This window comes from Dicentrarchus labrax, unplaced genomic scaffold (genome assembly GCF_905237075.1).
Source record: "Dicentrarchus labrax unplaced genomic scaffold, dlabrax2021, whole genome shotgun sequence".
NCBI classification, from domain to species: Eukaryota; Metazoa; Chordata; class Actinopteri; family Moronidae; genus Dicentrarchus; species Dicentrarchus labrax.
In genome coordinates, this window is record NW_026136720.1 from 23057035 (window position 1) to 23076804 (window position 19770).

The window sequence follows — 19770 nt, forward strand, 5'->3', positions numbered from 1 at the left end:
TTTCCTTCTGATTGACATTTCTGAGTTCCATCTCTAAATAAAGGTTAGAATAAATCTTCAATAAGTTATTTCCTACTTTTGCCAGAATACTTTTAAGATAATTGGGGGGAAAATTGTATCATCTGTCTGAATACAAGTTTTGTGTATTTTGATGCATAATAGCAGAGCACAGGTACCTGAAATGGAAATGAAGCGGATTCTTTACTCTCACTTTACTCTTTAAAATTAAATTAATATTTGTAATTTGTTTAATATTGTTATTTAACAGAACAGACAATGGTCAATGGTAAATGATGTTTCAGTATCACTAAAATATTTGAAGTTTTGAAGTGATCAAATTAAAATAGCTGTGACAAATGTGGACATTTACATTTACGTCAGGCGAGTTGTCCAAAACTGCCTTTTTACTAGTGTTAAAGGTCCAATTTGCAATTTTCAATCATATAAATCTGATAAAAATCCAGGACCATAATTAGATCAGCATCAGAAAGGAGTAAGTAGCTAGAAACTTAGATTAAGTTTTTGTCTCATTGTTTTCCCAATTATAGGAAGAAAAATTTCCTCTATAAAACAACTGTGTGGATGTTGCTCAAAAATTATTCCGATTTTTATTCTGAAGTCAACGTTTCTGTGTTTGTTTTAACCCTTTAACCCCAGGTCTTCCACAAGCCTAAGAGAACTGGTCCCCTCTCTCAGCAGGCCGCACCACTTTATGTAACCGGGAGGGAGAGAAAAGATAGGAGGAGGAAAACCAGTAAAGCCAGAGAGGAAGCGAAGGATGTGGTGGGGAGAGCAAACGACAGCCAATGAAGAGCACCCCCTTTGTGTGGCTTTTTTACTGCTTCCTCCCGTCCTGGCCACATCGCTTACCACATCTCAGCCACTGGAAAAACACAAACGCTCAGCGAGCACAAGCCAAAACATTTCAGTCACTGGTGGAGACGAGATGGACACGTATCACATGAACAAGCATGACCACATAGGAAGCTATTATATGGTTCTATGGTTAGGGAGGATGAAAATTAGAATACTTAAATTTCAAGTTAAGAGATGAAACTTGAACATGTCACATAAAGTCTTTAGAAAGTAAATTACAATATTTCCCCTTGGCTTTCTATGTCAATTATGAGGCACTTAATCTTATACTAGACCAGAATTAACTTGCAAACTATTTGTGATGTCACAAATTACGTTTGTAGGCCCAGCCCCTTAAAAATCAGATTTTCAGTGAGCACAGAGAAACTTTCCATTTTCAGCAGATGGATGTGAAAACATCCTTCTAGTGTCAAACTCTGCACAGACAGCATTCTGCACAGTGAAGATAAAACATCCAACTGTAGGAACAAGAAGAAAACATATTTTTGAGTGGAGGAGACATTTTCTTGACCTGTGAATGCCGGGGATGTTATCAGCCTTCGTCAAAGATACAAGCAATACTAATAACAACAGTGAGATACAGCATCTAATTTATTCATATAAATAATATCCAATGTGTATTTGAGGCAATATGTAGCACCACTTGGTTTTAAAATGACATGGCATTATGTAAAAATGCAAACAGATTACAATGAAAGAAGTTATTGCAGAAGCAACTAACTGCTAAATAACATGGCAATACACAAATTTACACATGTAAACACACACACACACACACACACACACACACACACACACACACACACACACACACACACACACACACACACACACACACACACAGAGGTCATACAGCAGACAATCACCATCTGTTTTCATAGCTGCAGCTGTCCCGATTGGATGCAACATGTTTATCAACACACACACACACACACACACACACACACACACACACACACACACACACACACACACACACACACACACACACACACACACACACACACACACACACACACACACACACACACTGGAATGTCCCAGCCAGACTGTGCTTGGCTGTACAGCTGGATATCCTTGAGAGGTGATGAAATACATGGAGAATTGTTGCTATTACACACACACACAAAAACTCACTTTGACCCCGGCCCAAATCCTGATTAACCTACTGACCCCCGAGAGAGACCACCAAGGTGGAAATTTAGAATCACACACAGACACACATATTTACATAGACACATACACACACAAGCAGACACTCATGTCCAGCTGTCTTGGGGTCAACCAATACAACTCGGTCTGTGTGTTTGTGCTGCAGTCTGACAAAGGGTGAGGTCGTCCTCAAGTGAAGTGGACAGGTGATCCATCCGTCTCCTCGCTCTCAGTCCTCCGCCTCCCTCCCGATGATTGCACATCACTGAGAATGTGGGATTGGTGGAGGAGACACTCCTTCAGCTTGTCCTCAGTCAGGGTGAGACGCTCCTCCAGCACTGAAACAGTCTGTGTGCATGTAGAGGTGTGATGGGAGGGGGGTACAATAATTATAAAGCTGACATGGAATAATTATAGAAGTAGAAAATCAGAAGAGGAGAGATCAGTCTGAGTTGACATTATGGACAAATAAGTTCTTAGTTAGTTCTTTAGACACATCAGGGCAGCAATATTTTGGCCTGCAGAGAGTAGCTCAGCAGCACTGTTCTGATTCTAAAATTCTACCAAGCCTTTTTAAAGAAAATATTTAGAATGTCTAGATAGTTTTAAAGTTAATTATGTTTTTGTTTTTTTTAAGGAATTATCACTTTTTTTAAAGATGGGAAGCAGAAAATCCACAAAATATTTATCAAATATAAACTACAGCAGCAAATTGATTTGATTTTTCTGGGGAAAATACATCTATTTCTTAATGGGCTTACCATTTTATGTTTGTTGTTGATAAAGACATTCAATGTAAAATATGAAAACATTAAAACAGAGCATCAGAAGTTTTTTTGTATAGGTCAAATTCTGCACTACAGTTACTCTATAAAGAAGATACTTTGCATTTTATACTCATTCATTTTCCCCCCAATTCATCATTTCTTTCCCACACCTCAAGCAAATTGTGTATGGATATTTAAAGAAAGAAAGAACATAAAAAGTTAAACACCAGCCACAAACAATGCTTCATCAAGCTAAATCATTAGCCTACTATATCTCTGTTCTGCTACTAGTGGCACCTGTTCAAACAGGTGCAGAGGAGGACAGGTAAACCATAAAATCTACCTCTGGTGGCTTCTGTGTTTGTTTTTTATGTCTTTATTTGACTACGCCTCAGATGCTGTGAGTTTGGTGGAGGGGATTAATCACCTGCTTCAACCGACTTTCTCATTAATTAATCTACATCTAGCATCAAGGACATTTTGCTTGATACAGAGGACCTTTAACTTTTAACAGTAACCTGTTGGCCCGCCTCCCACACATTCATATTCATTTCTGCATTTTTATGATGTTTTCTGAGATTTCCCAACCTGCCAGTATCTTGAGTTGACAGTTTGGACCGTTACTAATAACTGACCTGCGTGAGGATATCCAGCTGTTGAACAATGTGCCGCAGGGTAGAGTCCAGACCCGATGGTTGACCGGAAAGAACTTCCAGTGGGTGCGTCTGCCCTCTCTCCTCTTCCTCTTCCTTTCTCCTTCCTCTTCCTCTCCCGTCGGCCCCAGTCTGGCTCCTGGCAGTCGCACCTGCCCTACTGGCACTTCCGTCTCCCATCCATCCTTCCACTCTGGAGCTGCCCACGTGCTGCGGGGGCAAACCGTTGGAGTGGTAACTGTTGGCGGCGGCCTGCGTGGGTGTTAATTGTGTCAGACCGGTTAAGAGCAGGAGATGAAAGCAATAGAGAAAGAAAGTAGTGCATTTTCTTTGACTTAAGTGCTCAGGTCTGTACAAATTTTGCTCTATCAAATGCATTATATTCCAGAAAAAAACCCACACTAAGTCACTTAATCACCACTGCGACACCCTGAAATGCCACTGAAAACAATGGGCTATCAAAATAATTCCCCATTAAAGCCGTCTGTAAGTGTCCAGCTTCAACACCCTGCTGGGAATGTACAGGAAGCAAATAGCTATAGGGAACTAGAAAAGGTAAGATCTTTCTGAAGAAAATGTCAGTGTGCGAGACATTTGAAACAGCTCGTAGGTCTTAAAATGTTGATTTTTTTTGGAGAATTTGAAATGTGTTTAACAACTGAAGTTGAAGAAATTTGTGTGGGAGCTGAAGTTAGAGTACTGAAAGAAGATGAAGTGATTCCTACAGTCAAAGTGCTGAATGTAATCAGCTGAAGAAAGGAAAAGGGTTAAAGAGTCACTTTCGGATTATGTTCTAAAAAGGAGTTTGACATGCAAGTTGAAGTGTAAGCGGTAAAATGAGCTGAAATAAATACCAATTCATCCCTTCTTACACAGTTAATGGTATTATTTTTTCAAGCCTCTTTCAGTGTGAACAGGCCAAAAACCATGGGAAATCTATAATGATAAAAAGATAGTTCTAGGAAATGCTCCCAGACCTCTACCAAGGAGCCAGCTCACTGAGGAGTGATGGGTAAAAACTGCAGAATGCAATCCTGATTGGAAGGAAATATTAATCAACTTTAAGCATTTATAGTGTATAGTATTTATTATGTAGCTGCACCGCTGTTGTGAATGTGACACCTGTAGTTACTGGTGGTAAATGTGGCTTAATACTACAGGTCACAGCCTCTTTCCATCATTCTGAGAGCAACCGTGATCTGATTTTATGCTGCATACGGAATTAGTTGGTGAAAGGTCTGGTTACCTGGCTGAGAAATTAGAGGCGTGCAGCGTCTTGCCCTATAATGATAATGTTAACACACCATAAATGGAGCACGAAACATGTAGCCAACTTTATTGCCCTGTTTGAAAAGTACAGGAATCATCGTTGGAGGGAGAATATAGCATTCAAGTATTAATTAGCCAGGCTAATATGAAATAGTGATACATAACTCTGTGCACGATTCGCCAACATCCTTCCTGTCTCATTGTTCTGTCAGTGGAGAAGGCCTTGAGCCTGTTGTAACTTGGCAGACTGAGGGAGGTGGATGACTCACGCTGCTGGATTACTGACTGAACGACAAACTCTGAGACTGACGGACTAACTTGCTGTCTAAAGACAAGTTCACGAGGTCATTTGCGCTCCAAGGCAAGGAGAGCCATAGCCTCAGAGCAAAACAGAGAAGATCTACTTTTTTATGACAGTTTCCCTTTATTGAGTGTTCTTGACAAAATGATTTTCCTTTTCATGGGTAAAGAAAAATACATGTTTAGCCAGACTGAATAAAGAGAGAGGACATAATGTTCAGTTTAACCAGGGAAACATTTCCCTCGTTCATCATCTATTCAGACAACTGAGCATGACTTCACATTTAAATAGTTTTGCACATGCACAGCGGCAGCTTTACAGAACAGCCAGTCTTCTATTGTTGTTGCTGAAGGACACATATACCAACATTTGGGAGTTTGCCAGTCAAACTACAGACTTTCTAGTCAAAAGACTTCTGCTCCAGCTTTGAATAACTTGACAGAGATTTTCAACCAACGTGACAAGCAAGTGAAAAGGAAAGAAAATCAAAAAGTTTCAAAAGGTAAAGTGTATTATATATTGACAAACTGACAGTTAAAAGTCAGCTATAGTAGGTCTAGAAGAGATACACAATTTGTTCTTACCAGAGCCATCTAGCTCTCCCTAGCATTGTTTTTTTTTTTTTGTTGACGGCTGTACTCAGGTCAGTGTCTACAATCTACCCACAGCACAAAAATAATAGTAGGGTCTTGAGGGAAAGGTGGTACATGGAGTGTACAAAGAGGAGCAGAAGGGGGGAATTAAATGAGGGATGTGTCAGGAGGATGGAGGAGGAAGGAAGAGGAGGGTGAAGAGGAGGAGGGTGTCACACATTCCTGGCCTAATGCATGGAGCAATCGATTCCCGCTTGCTTCCTGCGCACTGTCTTCACTTCAAAGAGAGCGTGGAGGGAGGCAGGAGAGGAAGGAGGGATGAAAGGAGGAGTTCATGAGTGTGTGTGTGTGTAAAGAAAGGAGGAGGAAGGGTTACTCTTAACTCCTGAGTAGAGGTGAACAAAGCCGTCAGTGTGCGGATGGCGAGCTTCTCTTGCTATCTATGCTTGTTTCTCTCTTTATTTTTCTTCTCTCTTTATCCCTCCAATCCCCTCCTTCATGGCCACATCTGGCCAACATCTGCTCAGCTCATTTACGCTCAGCAGATGCAGACCTCCATCCCTCTGTAGCTCCCCCCCCGGCCGCCCCGCCAGGAAGTTTGGGTGCAATCAAACATTTAACAGGCAGGGTACCCCGGCTGGCCTTAGTGTCAAATCAATGCACACACATACACATACACACACACACACACACACACACACACACACACACACACACACACACACACACACACACACACACACACAGTAGTCAAAAGACACACTGTAGATAATATGACACTAATGATCCCTGCAGCAGCAGAGAACTGGGAAAATGAAGAGTAGTAAGCATAGCATCTGATTACAGCGAAATGTTAAAAATGATGCAACAAACTCTCATCTAATATAATCTAAATTCTCTACATCTACATCTAAAGATCCAATTGGTAACTTTGGTAAGGTGATACTAGCTCACTTAATCAAATGTACTGACTAAAGCCCCTTTAGGCCAGCACGTTAGACAGAAGCTCTGTAAGGATACTGTGCAAGTAATATAAAAAGAAGTGTAATGGGAAATCAATTATAATACTTTCACGGCACATAAAGCTAAAGCATATCTAAAACCAGAAGCTCATAATTATGAGGGTCATTTCTGAGATAAAATCATTTCTGCTAAGATCTGGAATGTCAGGGTTAGCATGGTCAGTAGTGGCGGGAATGCGGCGATGGCATGCTGCCAGCCAGGGGTTTTTTTGCATGGTGGGAGATGAGTGGGTGGTTAGGTCGGGGTGGCAGAGAACAACAGAGTAGAAACTAGCCGCTGTGGTAATAAGGGGGCAGTGGGAGTGACGTGACTGTGCCCCTGTGATGACAGTGAGGCAACAATATCCACGTTGTCTCTACGTGGCTTTGGGAACGAAAGGTTGTTGTGTATTCTGTGGGATACAGAGGCTTGGTGAAAGGTTACCGGGGCTGGTGGAGGGAAAAAGACAAAAAACTAATATATTTGTTTCAAAATAATGGGTACGCTTTGTGTAGTAGTAAATTATCATGGAAATACAAGAATTGTTTCCACATTTTGCTGCAGTTCTTGTCTTTGCTTTGAAATGTTACTACATGGCAGATAATGGCATGTAAAGTGAGTGATGTCAATTGCTGACGACTCATTGATAACATTGTTGATAACCCTGTGTTACTGGAGCAAATTTACCTAACATGGCAATGTCATTAGAAGAGCAGCCCATGTTAAAATGTTAACAGTGGCTGTGATACTTCACGATCAAAAGGATTCTCAAGAGAAAACAGATCAAAATAAGCCTCCCATCCATTTCTGAATCAAATCACAGATGTCTGATCAAAAACACGATTAGCATGAGTACCAGAATTAGCTGCACTCTCTTTTTTGGCAGCAAACCTCAGATCCTGTGACCCTTACATAAAAAAGCTGTTTGATCTTAATTGAAGGACCTCTCTGATGTTGCGCCTCCCCTCCCCTCACACCCCCACCCCCCCATCCATCCCCTACCTGAAGCCACATACTCATCTTCAAAAAACTGCCTGATCTTTATTACTTAGTATTGAAAATCCTCCTTATGACATTACATCAATAATCCTTCTGTCAGATGTCAGTGCCGTTTAAAAATGACCAAAAATGGTGCATGTTTCTAGTTAAGAAAAACAGTTCTGTTCAAAATCCTCAGCACTCATTTATGTTCAACAACACAGATAGAAGATTTTATCAATAGATGTGACTATTATGCTTCAGGCTTGCTGCAGGTGAGGCTTACTTTTTGAGTAACACTAAATGGCTAAAATCTAAACTGTAAATAGAAATCAGCAGGGTGAGCACTGGGCTGTAAATTGGGAAGAATCTGGCAATACAATGTATATAATGATACAGGGGTTTCTATATATTCAATATATATATATATATATAGATATATTGCAATACAGTAAGCAAGACAACATGTTGCGATTTGAAAAAAAATTAAATTTGAGAAAAGAATGTTAAAAAAAGTTTTTTTTTTATGAAACCAGAACAGTGGGATCTGCATTTGTTCATCATTCATCACAGTCTCTGTAACATCCAACATTATAGCTCCCCATATAGCTTACATTTACAACACTGCTATCAAGACGTCAGGGGTCTAAACACAAAAGTCGATAAGTGTTTTTGAGAATCGATACAATATCACAGAACAAAATATTGCGATAATCAAGTGCATCAATATCTTCTTACACCCCTAGTGAGCACACCTCATGAGGTGGTCCGTCATGTTGGTCAGAGCACCCTGTCCCTGTCCCTGTCCATTGGAGAGGACACAAATGGGCTCTCAAGCATCGTGATGTTTAGTATTCACACTGAGCTTCCTGCCCTCATGATGCCAAACACTTGCAAACACTTGTTTACATGCGGACCACAATGCGACAAACATTATAAGCACTACTTAAGACAAGAGCGTGACCGCACAATTTCTATGAAGTGACACTTGACATAATCTATGTGACAAGGGGATTAATGGAGACATTCAAATGGAAATGATGAATAAAATAACCTCTTGCAACAACAGCTGTTCAAGGTTCAAAGATAGCATACAGGTTAAAGGCATGGGCAAGTGATAAACCATAAAAGGCAAAAATCTGGTAAAAGATTTGTAAATTTGTTACCATAAATCCTTGGTTTGGAGCTGCCTTTCTTTACTGTAATAAGCAGTGTAATGATGGACTGGGCCACATTACACACACTATTTCAGAGTACAGCAATAATATAAAGGGGCTTCAGAGACTATTCTTTTTTTTATAATCAATTCTACACAGAACAACCCATAATGACGAAACAAAAAAATGTTTTAATTGTTTTACTAATTTGTAAAAAAAAATCACCAAGTGATATCCCTCAATTAAAGAATCAGGATGCTTTCTGAGGTCACTGTGTGTATCTGCTGGAGTTTGATAGAATTTCTATAACTTCATGACTAGTAATTGGTCAGGTGTCTGTAATTCTGACTTTTAAATCTCCCATTCTGGCATGTTTTTTGGAATAACATATACATTCAGTACTCAGATCTTTAAGCATAGCTACGCTACATGATGTTTGCATGTTTATTGCCTAACTTATAGTTGTAGTACTGTCAAATTCTCACATTTTACCAATCAAATGTGTGAATACACATATGCACACACACACACACACACACACACACACACACACACACACACACACACACACACACACACACACACACACACGCACATCTATTTTCATCTCTTCACAGTTGAATTAGTAAAATTTGTGGGCTCTTCAAAACAAAGTAGCGTGAGCTCTTCAAACAATCAGCCAATCAAACAGGTCTGCGGGTAGTTCACTTTGCTCGCTGTGGTGCACACAGGAAATGGACTATTAGCAACTGTCAAGCTCCATCTGTTAAGAGAGTAGTAAATAAACCACTGCTTTACTTCCTCCTGAGCCTTTTTATCCAGCATTTCATGATCTGACATTGCAGCATGGCTTTATCTTGGAGGCTATGAATGCTGAGAGACGAATAAGAACGAATGAAATAAAAAATCTACTTCATTAAAGTGAATCTTAATTCAGTTCTAACAGAGGAGAACAGGTGAATAAGTGCAGTGTGTGAGCAAAAATCTGATACTGAGCGCTCTGTGTCATCTATGTTTATGCACTGGATATGATTCAGTTTACTAATTATGCAATGTCTTGAACTGATTATAATGTAACACTCTTATAAAAATGAATAATAATACAAACATTAAGAACTTCTGTTTTGATGTTTCAAAGCCTTTCCACCCTGCGGTCATTTAGAACATACCGGACACAGAATTTTGGCATCTGTCTTTGAAACTTTTGAGTAACTCTAGTGTGAACCCATTAAGTAACCTCGCCACTACTTTCCTTTATTAAACAGTTGGTGTGGTTGCTGAAATCGGTCCTGTGATGGTAAGGGAGCGTTTCCTGGTCACAGGATGCCATGTAATGTTGTTAATAAATCAGGCTCCATGGAGGGAGGAAATCCGTGTTAAGAATCAAAGAAGACATTATCTGGTGCTGGTTTTACTTTTCTGTTTTTGCAGACCAACACACTTAGACACGCGACGAAATGCTGCCATCCGTATCAGAAGACACACACACACAAACAATTATTTACTCAACAACCACCATCACACACCCAAACTCACACAGCTGGAGTTACTCTCCAGAATCCCTCCCTGTATTATTAACAGCAGTCAGGGCCATACTCTTCTCGACACACAATCACAAGGAGGCAGCCCTCGAGAACTTGGGGAGACTACAAGCTGCTGGTCAGACCAAAAATAGCACTGCATTGTGCACACTGTTTCAGGTACCAGTGAGACGAGGGAATATGATCCAGGGTGGCCAGTTTAACTAACACTTTCTTGAATCTGACAATTTAAATTCTTTAACAACACTCAGCAATCATTTTATCCTCAGCTAGGTCCACAGACAACCCTGTGTTTTTATGCCATTTACCTCCAGAGCAGGAACTGTGTGTAAAGGTGAGCCCGAAATATTTCTAATAGATATCCCTCTAGCTCCTTATCCAGAGAAGTGAGGCTACACGTCCAAAAAGTCAGCTTTTGTAAACAGTCAGTTTGCCAAGGCCCGTGACTTGAGGGTGGTGAGGCCCACATTGCTGTGAGAGAACATAGGAAATAAGATACATCAACATTACAATGTACCGTCACATCTCTATAATTCATGCCTTTTGTTTATGTAATACATGTTTGAAGCAGCAACAACAGTGTTTAGGCCATCATTATGATCATGACAATGAGGCCACTCCAATGATGCCGAAGAGGTGCCAACACATTCCCTGGGCAAAAAAAACACAAACAAAAAAAAAACATTCAGGATTGAACCTCACTCAACGTTTGCCGCAAGGCAATGCAACATCCCGCAAGGCATTGTGCTTGCCACTCAAATACACACAAACACACATCCCTGGTAGATTACTTTTGAACATGAATCCTGTACTGTTTACCTCACTTTTCTGTTTTTCACTTTAAGAAATTGGAAAATCCTTTTACTATTCAAACTCTGTGACAGGTTTTGGCATAGATGAAAATAAAACATATGGATTTATCACTCAGACCAGCCTTCCTGGATCAGATTTCATTTTCTCACCAGGACTTTAAACAATATGCCCCAACCTACACAGCCCCCATTTATTTATTGCAGGACTTTTTTGGTCTGAATGTCCACTTCAACATAGTAGTACTAGTATTAGTAATAGTAGTAGTGCATGTTTTTTTTTTTTTTTTTTTTTTTTTAAAGCCTGTAGCTGAGAGACAAGGGGTGAGGAGTTTCATGTGGCTTTGAGGAAGTGGCTACATCCTCTTTATTTCTCACCCTCCCTCCTTCTCCAACCCCTATCTGTCTGTGTCTGACATCCGCACAGCAGCCACCCACACACTAAGATGAAAATACCCTGCTTGGCGGTGAATTGCCATTAAATACAGTGTGTTTTCTGACCGCATCACACACACGACAGTACACCAGGACAGTAAACACCTCAACCACGGGCAGTAAAACAAAAAAACAGCACCAGCCTGGCTTGGTTCAATGGCAGCTGGACCGGATATCTCTACCACTGATTTACACATGCACACACACAAAACAGAATACAAAAGCCCTTTTAAACAATTACGAACATTAAAACACACATAGAAAGTAAAATAAAAATACACTCTCACATTTAGGCTTGCAAACACACACTACATACAATTCTCTGAGGCTTGCAATCGTACATGGAAGCACAAACAAAATCACATCCTGCATCTCCTCTCTCAGACAAACACAGTTGCATGCATAATAACACATACTGTAGAACTGCAACAACAGAATTATGCATACATAGGAGCCTGAAATCGCACTCAAAGACACCTTTACAGAAACACATGACATAACACGCACACACGCGTCAACCCAATAATACAATGTCTTAAGGACACATGCAAGCAATGAAATGTATTATGAGAAACCATGTCTGTGCCAAAACACACATACTACAACAACAACAACAATAATACAAAAATTCTATTAAATGAATGCAGTGCCGCAGCCATTCATTTATAACAAATCAATCACTCACTCTGAGGATTTATGTAACAAGTGTTCTCGTTGGCTCTGCTGTTGTATGACAGTGCCAGCATTTATTTGATAAGTTAGGTATAATTGCCGCTTCTGGACGGAAGGTTTGGATTCAATCCCAATGGCGGACATGTTCCTGAAAATGTGTGGACACCGCCAGATAGAGACAGAAAAAGTGAAAGAGCAAGGAAAGGAGACAGGATTTTATTATATAATAGATAAATAATTATATATTACATCATAATCTACAACCAGACAATAAATAATTACATTGTAGACTGAATGTCTTTTGGTTGTAAAAATGCATCTCCTGCACACTGCCATGGCAACAAGTAGGTTTTTACACTAGAGATATCATGAGCAGATCTTACATAGATATTTTAATGGATTGGTATCAGCTAAAATAAAGCCAATTAAAATGTGATTCTTCCTTTTCTGTACCCTGCTATGTTTTGTCCATGTCAGCCTGCTGCAGCACTGCTATTCTTAATAACAGCCAGGCTCTGCACAGCCATAGACTGTACACCGATCAGCCATAACATTGCGACCACCTTGGCCACCCTGGTTATACACAGTGTGTTGTGACACCTTTCTATCAGAAGCAGCATTAACTTTTTCAGCAGTTTGAGCTACAGTAGCTCGTCTGTTGGATCGGACCACATGGGCCAGCCTTCACTCCCGACGTGCACGTGACCCTGTATCCAGTTCACTGCTTTTCCTTCCTTGGGGCACTTTTGATAGGTACTGACCACTGCAGACCGGGAGCACCCCACAAGAGCTGCAGTTCTGGAGATGCTCTGACCCAGTCGTCTAGCCATCATATCAACTTTGAGGACAAAATGTTCACTTGCTCCAGTTTTTGTATTTCTTGACAATGCATCGGGATATAAGAAACTGGGTCCAGAAAGTGAGAAATATTTAGTGAGACAGACAAATTAAAATGATCTGAGTGAGACAAGAGACTGAAAAAGAAAGAGAAAGAGGAGGAATGCTGTATATTAGTGTGACGATGAACTCAGCACTCTGACCCACTTCTGTAAGATGAATGAGTGAGCATCTGTCGCCGAATCCCACCAAGAATGAAGATGACTCATCGCCAGGCACTGCTTTACTCACAGACAGAAAGGGAGAGAGAGGTAATGAAGAGATGGAGAGAGAGGTGCAACATCATCCCTCTAATCAATCCTATCACTCACACCGAAGAGCGGGATGTTCATAATGTTATCAGACGATGAATGTGTAGATAGGTGGGACCCTCCTAAAAATCAAAAAACACTCATTGCTAAAGAAAAAAAATGCAACTGAGAGTGCACTCAACAGCACACATCTCACTCGACATAACAGCTACCAGTATGAACCAAAAATACTCTTACTAAACACTATGTTGTTTTTTTTATGATGTATTTATAACAGAGTAGTTCTTAATAGAATTATCAGGATATTTCCTCAAAAACTTTAAAGAAGCATAAACATTAACAATTTACAAATATTAACTACTGCAATAATGTTGTCATTTAGAATTTGTAGATAATGTATCTGCAGTTTTAGATACTGTACAAAGGTTTCCGATCCTTTGTAGCTTAATGGATGGCTACAGGTTCTCACTCATTCTAAAAATGGATGCAGTGTTGACAATAGAGGGCTGAGGTTGAAAGCACCCTCCAAAAAAGGCGGGTCAGTGTTCATTAAATATGGTCAAGCACTTGCAGTGTTTGTGTGGAAACAGGCTTTGTTGGCCATGAAGTGGATTGTTTAGGGACCACAAGACAGCAAAAGCTATTCTACTCTCTCTTCATTTCCCACTACTGGTCTGAAGACGCCTTCAATTTATCCCCCCACCCCCACCCGCTTCAAGTGGAATGACTCACACTGGAGCACAAGTCGTGATCTGGACCACTGCTTGATAGTTTCAATTCAAGACATGATCTAAAGAAAAAGGCTGCTAATGTTCAAATATTGATAGCAGACTTGTGAAAGTGGTTAGATGCAGTCCTTTGGTAAAATAATGCTTAGAGTGGAAACAGACAACTTTTCGTTCCAAGGGCTATTATTGATTGCGCCACTGACGTAAAGACAACCATGCACTTTTCATTTTCCTCAGAGTCTAAGTTGGAGGGAGAGAAGCATTGACAGTATATATAATTTTCAGAGCTTCCGTATTAGTAGGAGGAGACTGATAACTGATATTTGGAACAGATTATGAGCAATTATTTTTCATTTATTAGGACAAAACTACTTTGGAAAGCCCTTAGTTGGTTCGAATTATTTAAATTATATTGTTATAAAACATGTGATAGCAGCACATCATTCAAAACCAGGCTACTTCATTACTAATGATTACTGATTATGCAATCAATGTACTGTATGGATTAACCATTGGTGGAAGAGGCACTCAGATCTTTTACTTTCGTAAGAGTTGCGATACCAGTGTAAAAACACTCGTAAAATCCCTGTATTCAAAGTCCTGACATTGTGTTGTTTTTGCAACTCCAGCGTAGAGGATTGTGATGTTCACAACTCTAAAATATCTACTGTAGCTCCAGTATGACAGCCTCCCTCTGGCCTGTGTCTGTAACACAGTAGCAGGCTTCAGTGTTGACTACTAGTAGTGATAGGTAACCAATCAGATAGTATTGTTGGCAGGACATTGAGTGAGACCACAGAGAGAAGTAGCTGCATTAGAGCCAAAGTAGTACATCTATTATCAATTTATTTTATCTGTGATAGGCTTAAAAAATATTGATTCTGAATACTGGATCCGACAATTGGCCCAGCTGATAAACGGTCACCTCTCTCACTTCTATCGTCATTCTGTTTTGCGTCAATGCTTCAGCAAAGCCTTTTTCACTCATTTTACAAATATCTGCGATGGACTACCTAGTGGACAATCTCCCCTTGCTCTGCCCTTCCTGTAGGCCTACAATCTACTGACAGTGACACTGCAGAGACACAGAGAGAGATGCTCTCTTTATTACATTCATTATTTTACACAGGCAGACTTACCTGTTTATAACTGCTCATTTAAAATCATAATAAAGTTTTGGGGCGGCAGACGCACTGTTTGGAACAATAATGTGCATCTGATATGTTTTTCCGTAAAAGCAAAAAAAAAAAAAAAAAAAACAAAATACAAAAGAAATTATATATATATATAATTTCCACTTTAAAGTTCTTAAAAAAGGATCTACTCCTTCTACCTCATTAAAAGTTTAATTTGTTCTATGAAGTTTTCCTGCCGGACACAAGATGTCTCCGACATCCCTGCATGGAGGCCATTCTTGGTGTATGCACTGATGGCTTCAGTGTTAATACATCTCAAGTTTCTACATACTGTATGAGCAGAGAACAATTTTCCACTTTCAGCAGATGAATGTGGAAACATCCTTCTAATGTCAAACTCTGCTCATACATCATTCTGTGTCTGACTGTAGGAACAAAAAATCATGGAGGAGGACTTTAAATGTAGGCAGCACATATTTCAACTGAAATAAGCTCAGAATTGACGGACCATACAATATATGCAGATGGTCTAGTGAATCTGTAATCAGATCTCAGTTCCAGTCAGCCAGGTGTTAGTAGTCAGCTTTGTAGTCTCGCCTGCCTTCCTATAAAAGTTGGCTGCTTATGATGTTGTGTCCCTGTGCCAGATTTTAAGAGTACACATTCGCTTACATAATAACATCATGTTAAAGATGAGTCAGTGTCATGGGACATAGGGGTTAACCTTCATGTAGCTCCTATGAAAGGCAGCAATGCTTTCATTTTATGGATGTTACAGAAAAAAAACACACAAGAACACAGAACTGCATACACAGACACAGATTCACACAAACACAGATGCTCAAACATACAAAAGCACACCAACTAGTTGATGATGGAAGTAATAAATTAAAAAACTTAAATGTAATGAATTAGAGTTTTTTACCGTATAAGTTAGTACATGTTATATGAGCAACGAAGTGCATTCATCATTTTTGTAATGTCTCAATTATAAACAGAATGCTTTATGGTGAGAAACAATGAAAACCTCCATTGTGCAAGTTCAACAAGTGTTCAGACTTTCTTGGAAACTACAACAAATATGAAGACTGCAGGGACACAACTACAGCAAGCACAGAATTTCAAATCTAAACTACAAAGTATATCTGCAAAATGAAGTTTGGTTGATGAACTCTACATTTACCCACACGGTAGATAATTGTGATCTTCAAAAGCAATTGAATAGCTTGGCATAATCTTGATGATGATTAGAACTAAATCATAAAAATGTTGTGTTTGTTTGTTTGTACATTTCAGTGCTGAAAACAGGTCATTCATGTAACAGGGAGATTAGGCAGCAGGAAATAAACAAGCATGTGTAGTGTGGCTATAATGCATGAGAGCAGGAAGCTATTAACATGGCATTACCAGACCAACAAGGGGCAGGAAATTAAATTTGGCTGACTCTGAGAAGGTTGTGTCCCAGCCCTCCCTTGTGGCGGGTAATTGATTATTATGGCTTTCCACAGCTCCTGTGTGCATATATATTTTCCACTCAAAGATTCCACATGTTCTACATTTTTAGACGGCAAAAAGTTATCACTCAGCTTCTTCTTCTTTTTTTCATTTTTAGGTTTTAGCATGCTTGACTGACCTGGACAAGCATTTGGAAAATGGGTCATACAGTGTGACAAATGAAATAAACTGGGGAGTTATGCTGTTTACTTAGTAATATCAGCAATATTGTAAACTCTGTACTGTATCACGTTGCATATTTTGTGAAAACAGAACTGCTTAAGAACTGACATCTGAAGAGCAGGAAAATATCTTTAATCATGAGATCATGAACAGTAAAATATACAATAATGATCACTCTACCTCTGAAACTGTATTAAGAGACAATTTTGTAGCTCCAGCGAAGACATACTTTACAGCAGCTCTCTCTAACTGGCAGTAAATATTACCTGACACAAAGCTTGTTGATCATTAACGCCAAACACTACTCAGGTCCAGTCACGACTTTCTTTACACCCAGATAAGAGGACAAAGCAAACATAACCTACACTCACATGGATTATGATGATGACAACAAAAGGGCACTGACATTTCTACACCAAACAAGGTGTTGATTATACGTAAGATTAAATGTACCGAGTCAAGGTCGCAACAAGACAAATAGAGTAGGTCAGTTGTAGTGCTGAAAGGCCTATGAAATCTGTGGGACAAATGTCCTTTAGGTCCCTCTGCAGTTGTTACTTTGATCTGACATTTTGGTTACTGTTCGCTATAAGTTAGTTAGGGTTCCACTATCATCAGAGACATTGATGACGAGGTTGAGACAAAAAGCAATAGAAAGTGGAAGAGATAGAGAAAAATAAGCCTGCCATTTAACAAAAGTATGGCGGGGGTGGGCGAAAATGTTTTTCCTGACAAGTTTGTATTTTACTCTGTAAACACCCACAGAGCAAATACACTCATCCTAAAGCAGACATGTGCTTTAGACAGCCTTAACCCCAATGGATCCACACACAGTCACACCTGGAACATTGGTGTACACACATGCATGATCACACCTATGCAAATACACCCACAGGCAACTCTAGCTTTTGTCCTGATGCTGTTAATCGTGTTTTACCATGAGGTACGGAGCCACTGTTTAACTTAAGCCATTTTTTTATTTGCACATTTCCCTTCACCTGTTACTCTGGACTGTGGCCATGACCAAGAGGGATTGACTCTGCCTTCAATATATCTTTATTTCAGAGTCTAGAGTCTTGTTAAGCCTCTGGTAGTCTGGGTGCTCTGTGAAACCAGCTCATTTATTGTCAGTTTGTTGGCTGTAAATTAAGTATCAGACAGCCTCCTCTACATTGAATTATAACCCATATCCTCCTGTATTATGGCCCTAACCTACCAAACTGACCTCAAATTGGTAACCCTGCAAAGGCAGACCAATCAAACATCTTCATCACATCCCATCTTCATTTAAAAGTTGGACATGAACACACTGCAAAGACTACAGTCAGCATCCAGCTAATGAGTGATATACTGAAGGTTGTGAGCCTGAACGACACAAAAAAGCAAGTGTATAGTCTGTGTTAGTATACTATAAATAAAACCTAAAGGGCCAAGATCACAAAGACTAACCAACTATTTTAATGTACTGAGTATACAGTCATATTCTTGGAATATAAAACGTAAAAATGTACCGTTGCAACTGGCATTGTGAGGTTTTTGCATGAGGTGTAAACCTAGTATAGACACTTAAGTAGAAGTCCCTTTTATGCATTCCTGTCGGGTATCTGGAGAACTGTGAAAATGACATGCAATTTTGCGTTCAGGAAGTCGTCTGCAAAACCTGTTTATAATATCAAAAAAACATTACAAGATACAAGTGGCATACAGTGCTTCCTTCAGCTGTGAATGAAGCTTGTTTCACATATTTGGCTGAAAGTTACCCTTTAAGGGCCAACTAGTGCCAACGTTGCTGGACACTATGCATAATCTACAGCTGATGGTCAATGTTCAATGACAGCCTAACAGCCATCAATGGCCTTGGTGTGTCATGGTTTTTATGTCCTCATTCAGCCTCTAATAAAATGCCAAAATGGAACACAGAAACCATTTCAACTTCTCTTTAGCTCTTACTTAATGTAATATTTTGTACAAGCGAAATTATTTTGAAAGGGGAAATCCTCTTTTAAACTGCTCCCCAGGGAGGTCAGAGGTCAGGGTTAGCAGGAGAACAGTACCCCTGAAATAATCAGTTTTGCTCAAGGACACTTCTGCAGGATGTTTACTGTCATGGAGACCTGAACATGAAACATGGCACTCCATGCTCACTTGTTGAGTGAATAGATTTAATCAATGTTGCACATGTGGATAAGACTTAAGATAGCTGTTTGCAAAAACGTGAACAAAAAACCCTACACTGAGCAAAGCATTACTTCAAGCACACACATTTAACAAAGCTAAATAAAGACCAACAATTTAAGTCATCAACCCAGACACCGGAGAACAGGATTATTTTTTTGCTTTTCCCTGTAACTTTCTGTTCCTTTTTTCTTTGGACATCCTATGAGTCAGTCAGCAACTCTGGTTCCTCTTGTTTCATCACGCCCTCATTTTCTCCCTCCTGTCTTCTACTATACTTCCCCTTTATACTTCCACTTTTCTCTCTGTTACGTGCCAAGTGGCAGTGGCACTTTAGGTTATCTGATTCCCTGTATCAGTGGGTACGCCCTAACCGCTTACTAATCATCCACATAGGACGCCTCTGACAAAACAACTGCAACAAAGTTAAACCATATTTAGAAAGTTGTAAAATCCTATGTGTGTTATGATTCATTACACTACAGTTCATACACTTCTTGCCACCTTAAACTTTTTAGATTTCTCATGTTGGGGTAGCAAGCCGAGTTTTGCGGTGAATGTCTTTTTGTTTCAAAGACACCACTATTTTTCAGGTTCTGATCATGAAAAAGAAAGACAAAGACTGAGTGGTTTAACTGTCTTAAGAAAAGAAAGCAGGGTCACTCTAATGCTATATGAGTCATTAGCTACACAGGAAAACT

The 19770-nt window shown here is 39.7% G+C and overlaps 1 protein-coding gene across 2 annotated transcripts in view; it reads right to left on the bottom strand.

Moving 5' to 3' along the window:
• Nucleotides 1–1449: 1449 nt before the first annotated feature.
• poc1b (POC1 centriolar protein B) overlaps nt 1450–19770 on the bottom strand; it is a 44909-nt gene continuing 26588 nt past the window's right edge. Inside the window, exons 11-12 of one of the 2 annotated variants that reach the window (XM_051382192.1) lie at nt 3431–3658; nt 1450–2376 (exon numbers count right to left, since the gene is read on the bottom strand). In XM_051382192.1, coding sequence (XP_051238152.1) covers nt 2218–2376; nt 3431–3658 — 387 coding nt within the window. In that variant the 3' untranslated portion in view covers nt 1450–2217. Of the gene's footprint in view, nt 2377–3430; nt 3701–19770 lie in introns of both variants that reach the window. The other variant, XM_051382191.1, reaches the window with a different exon arrangement.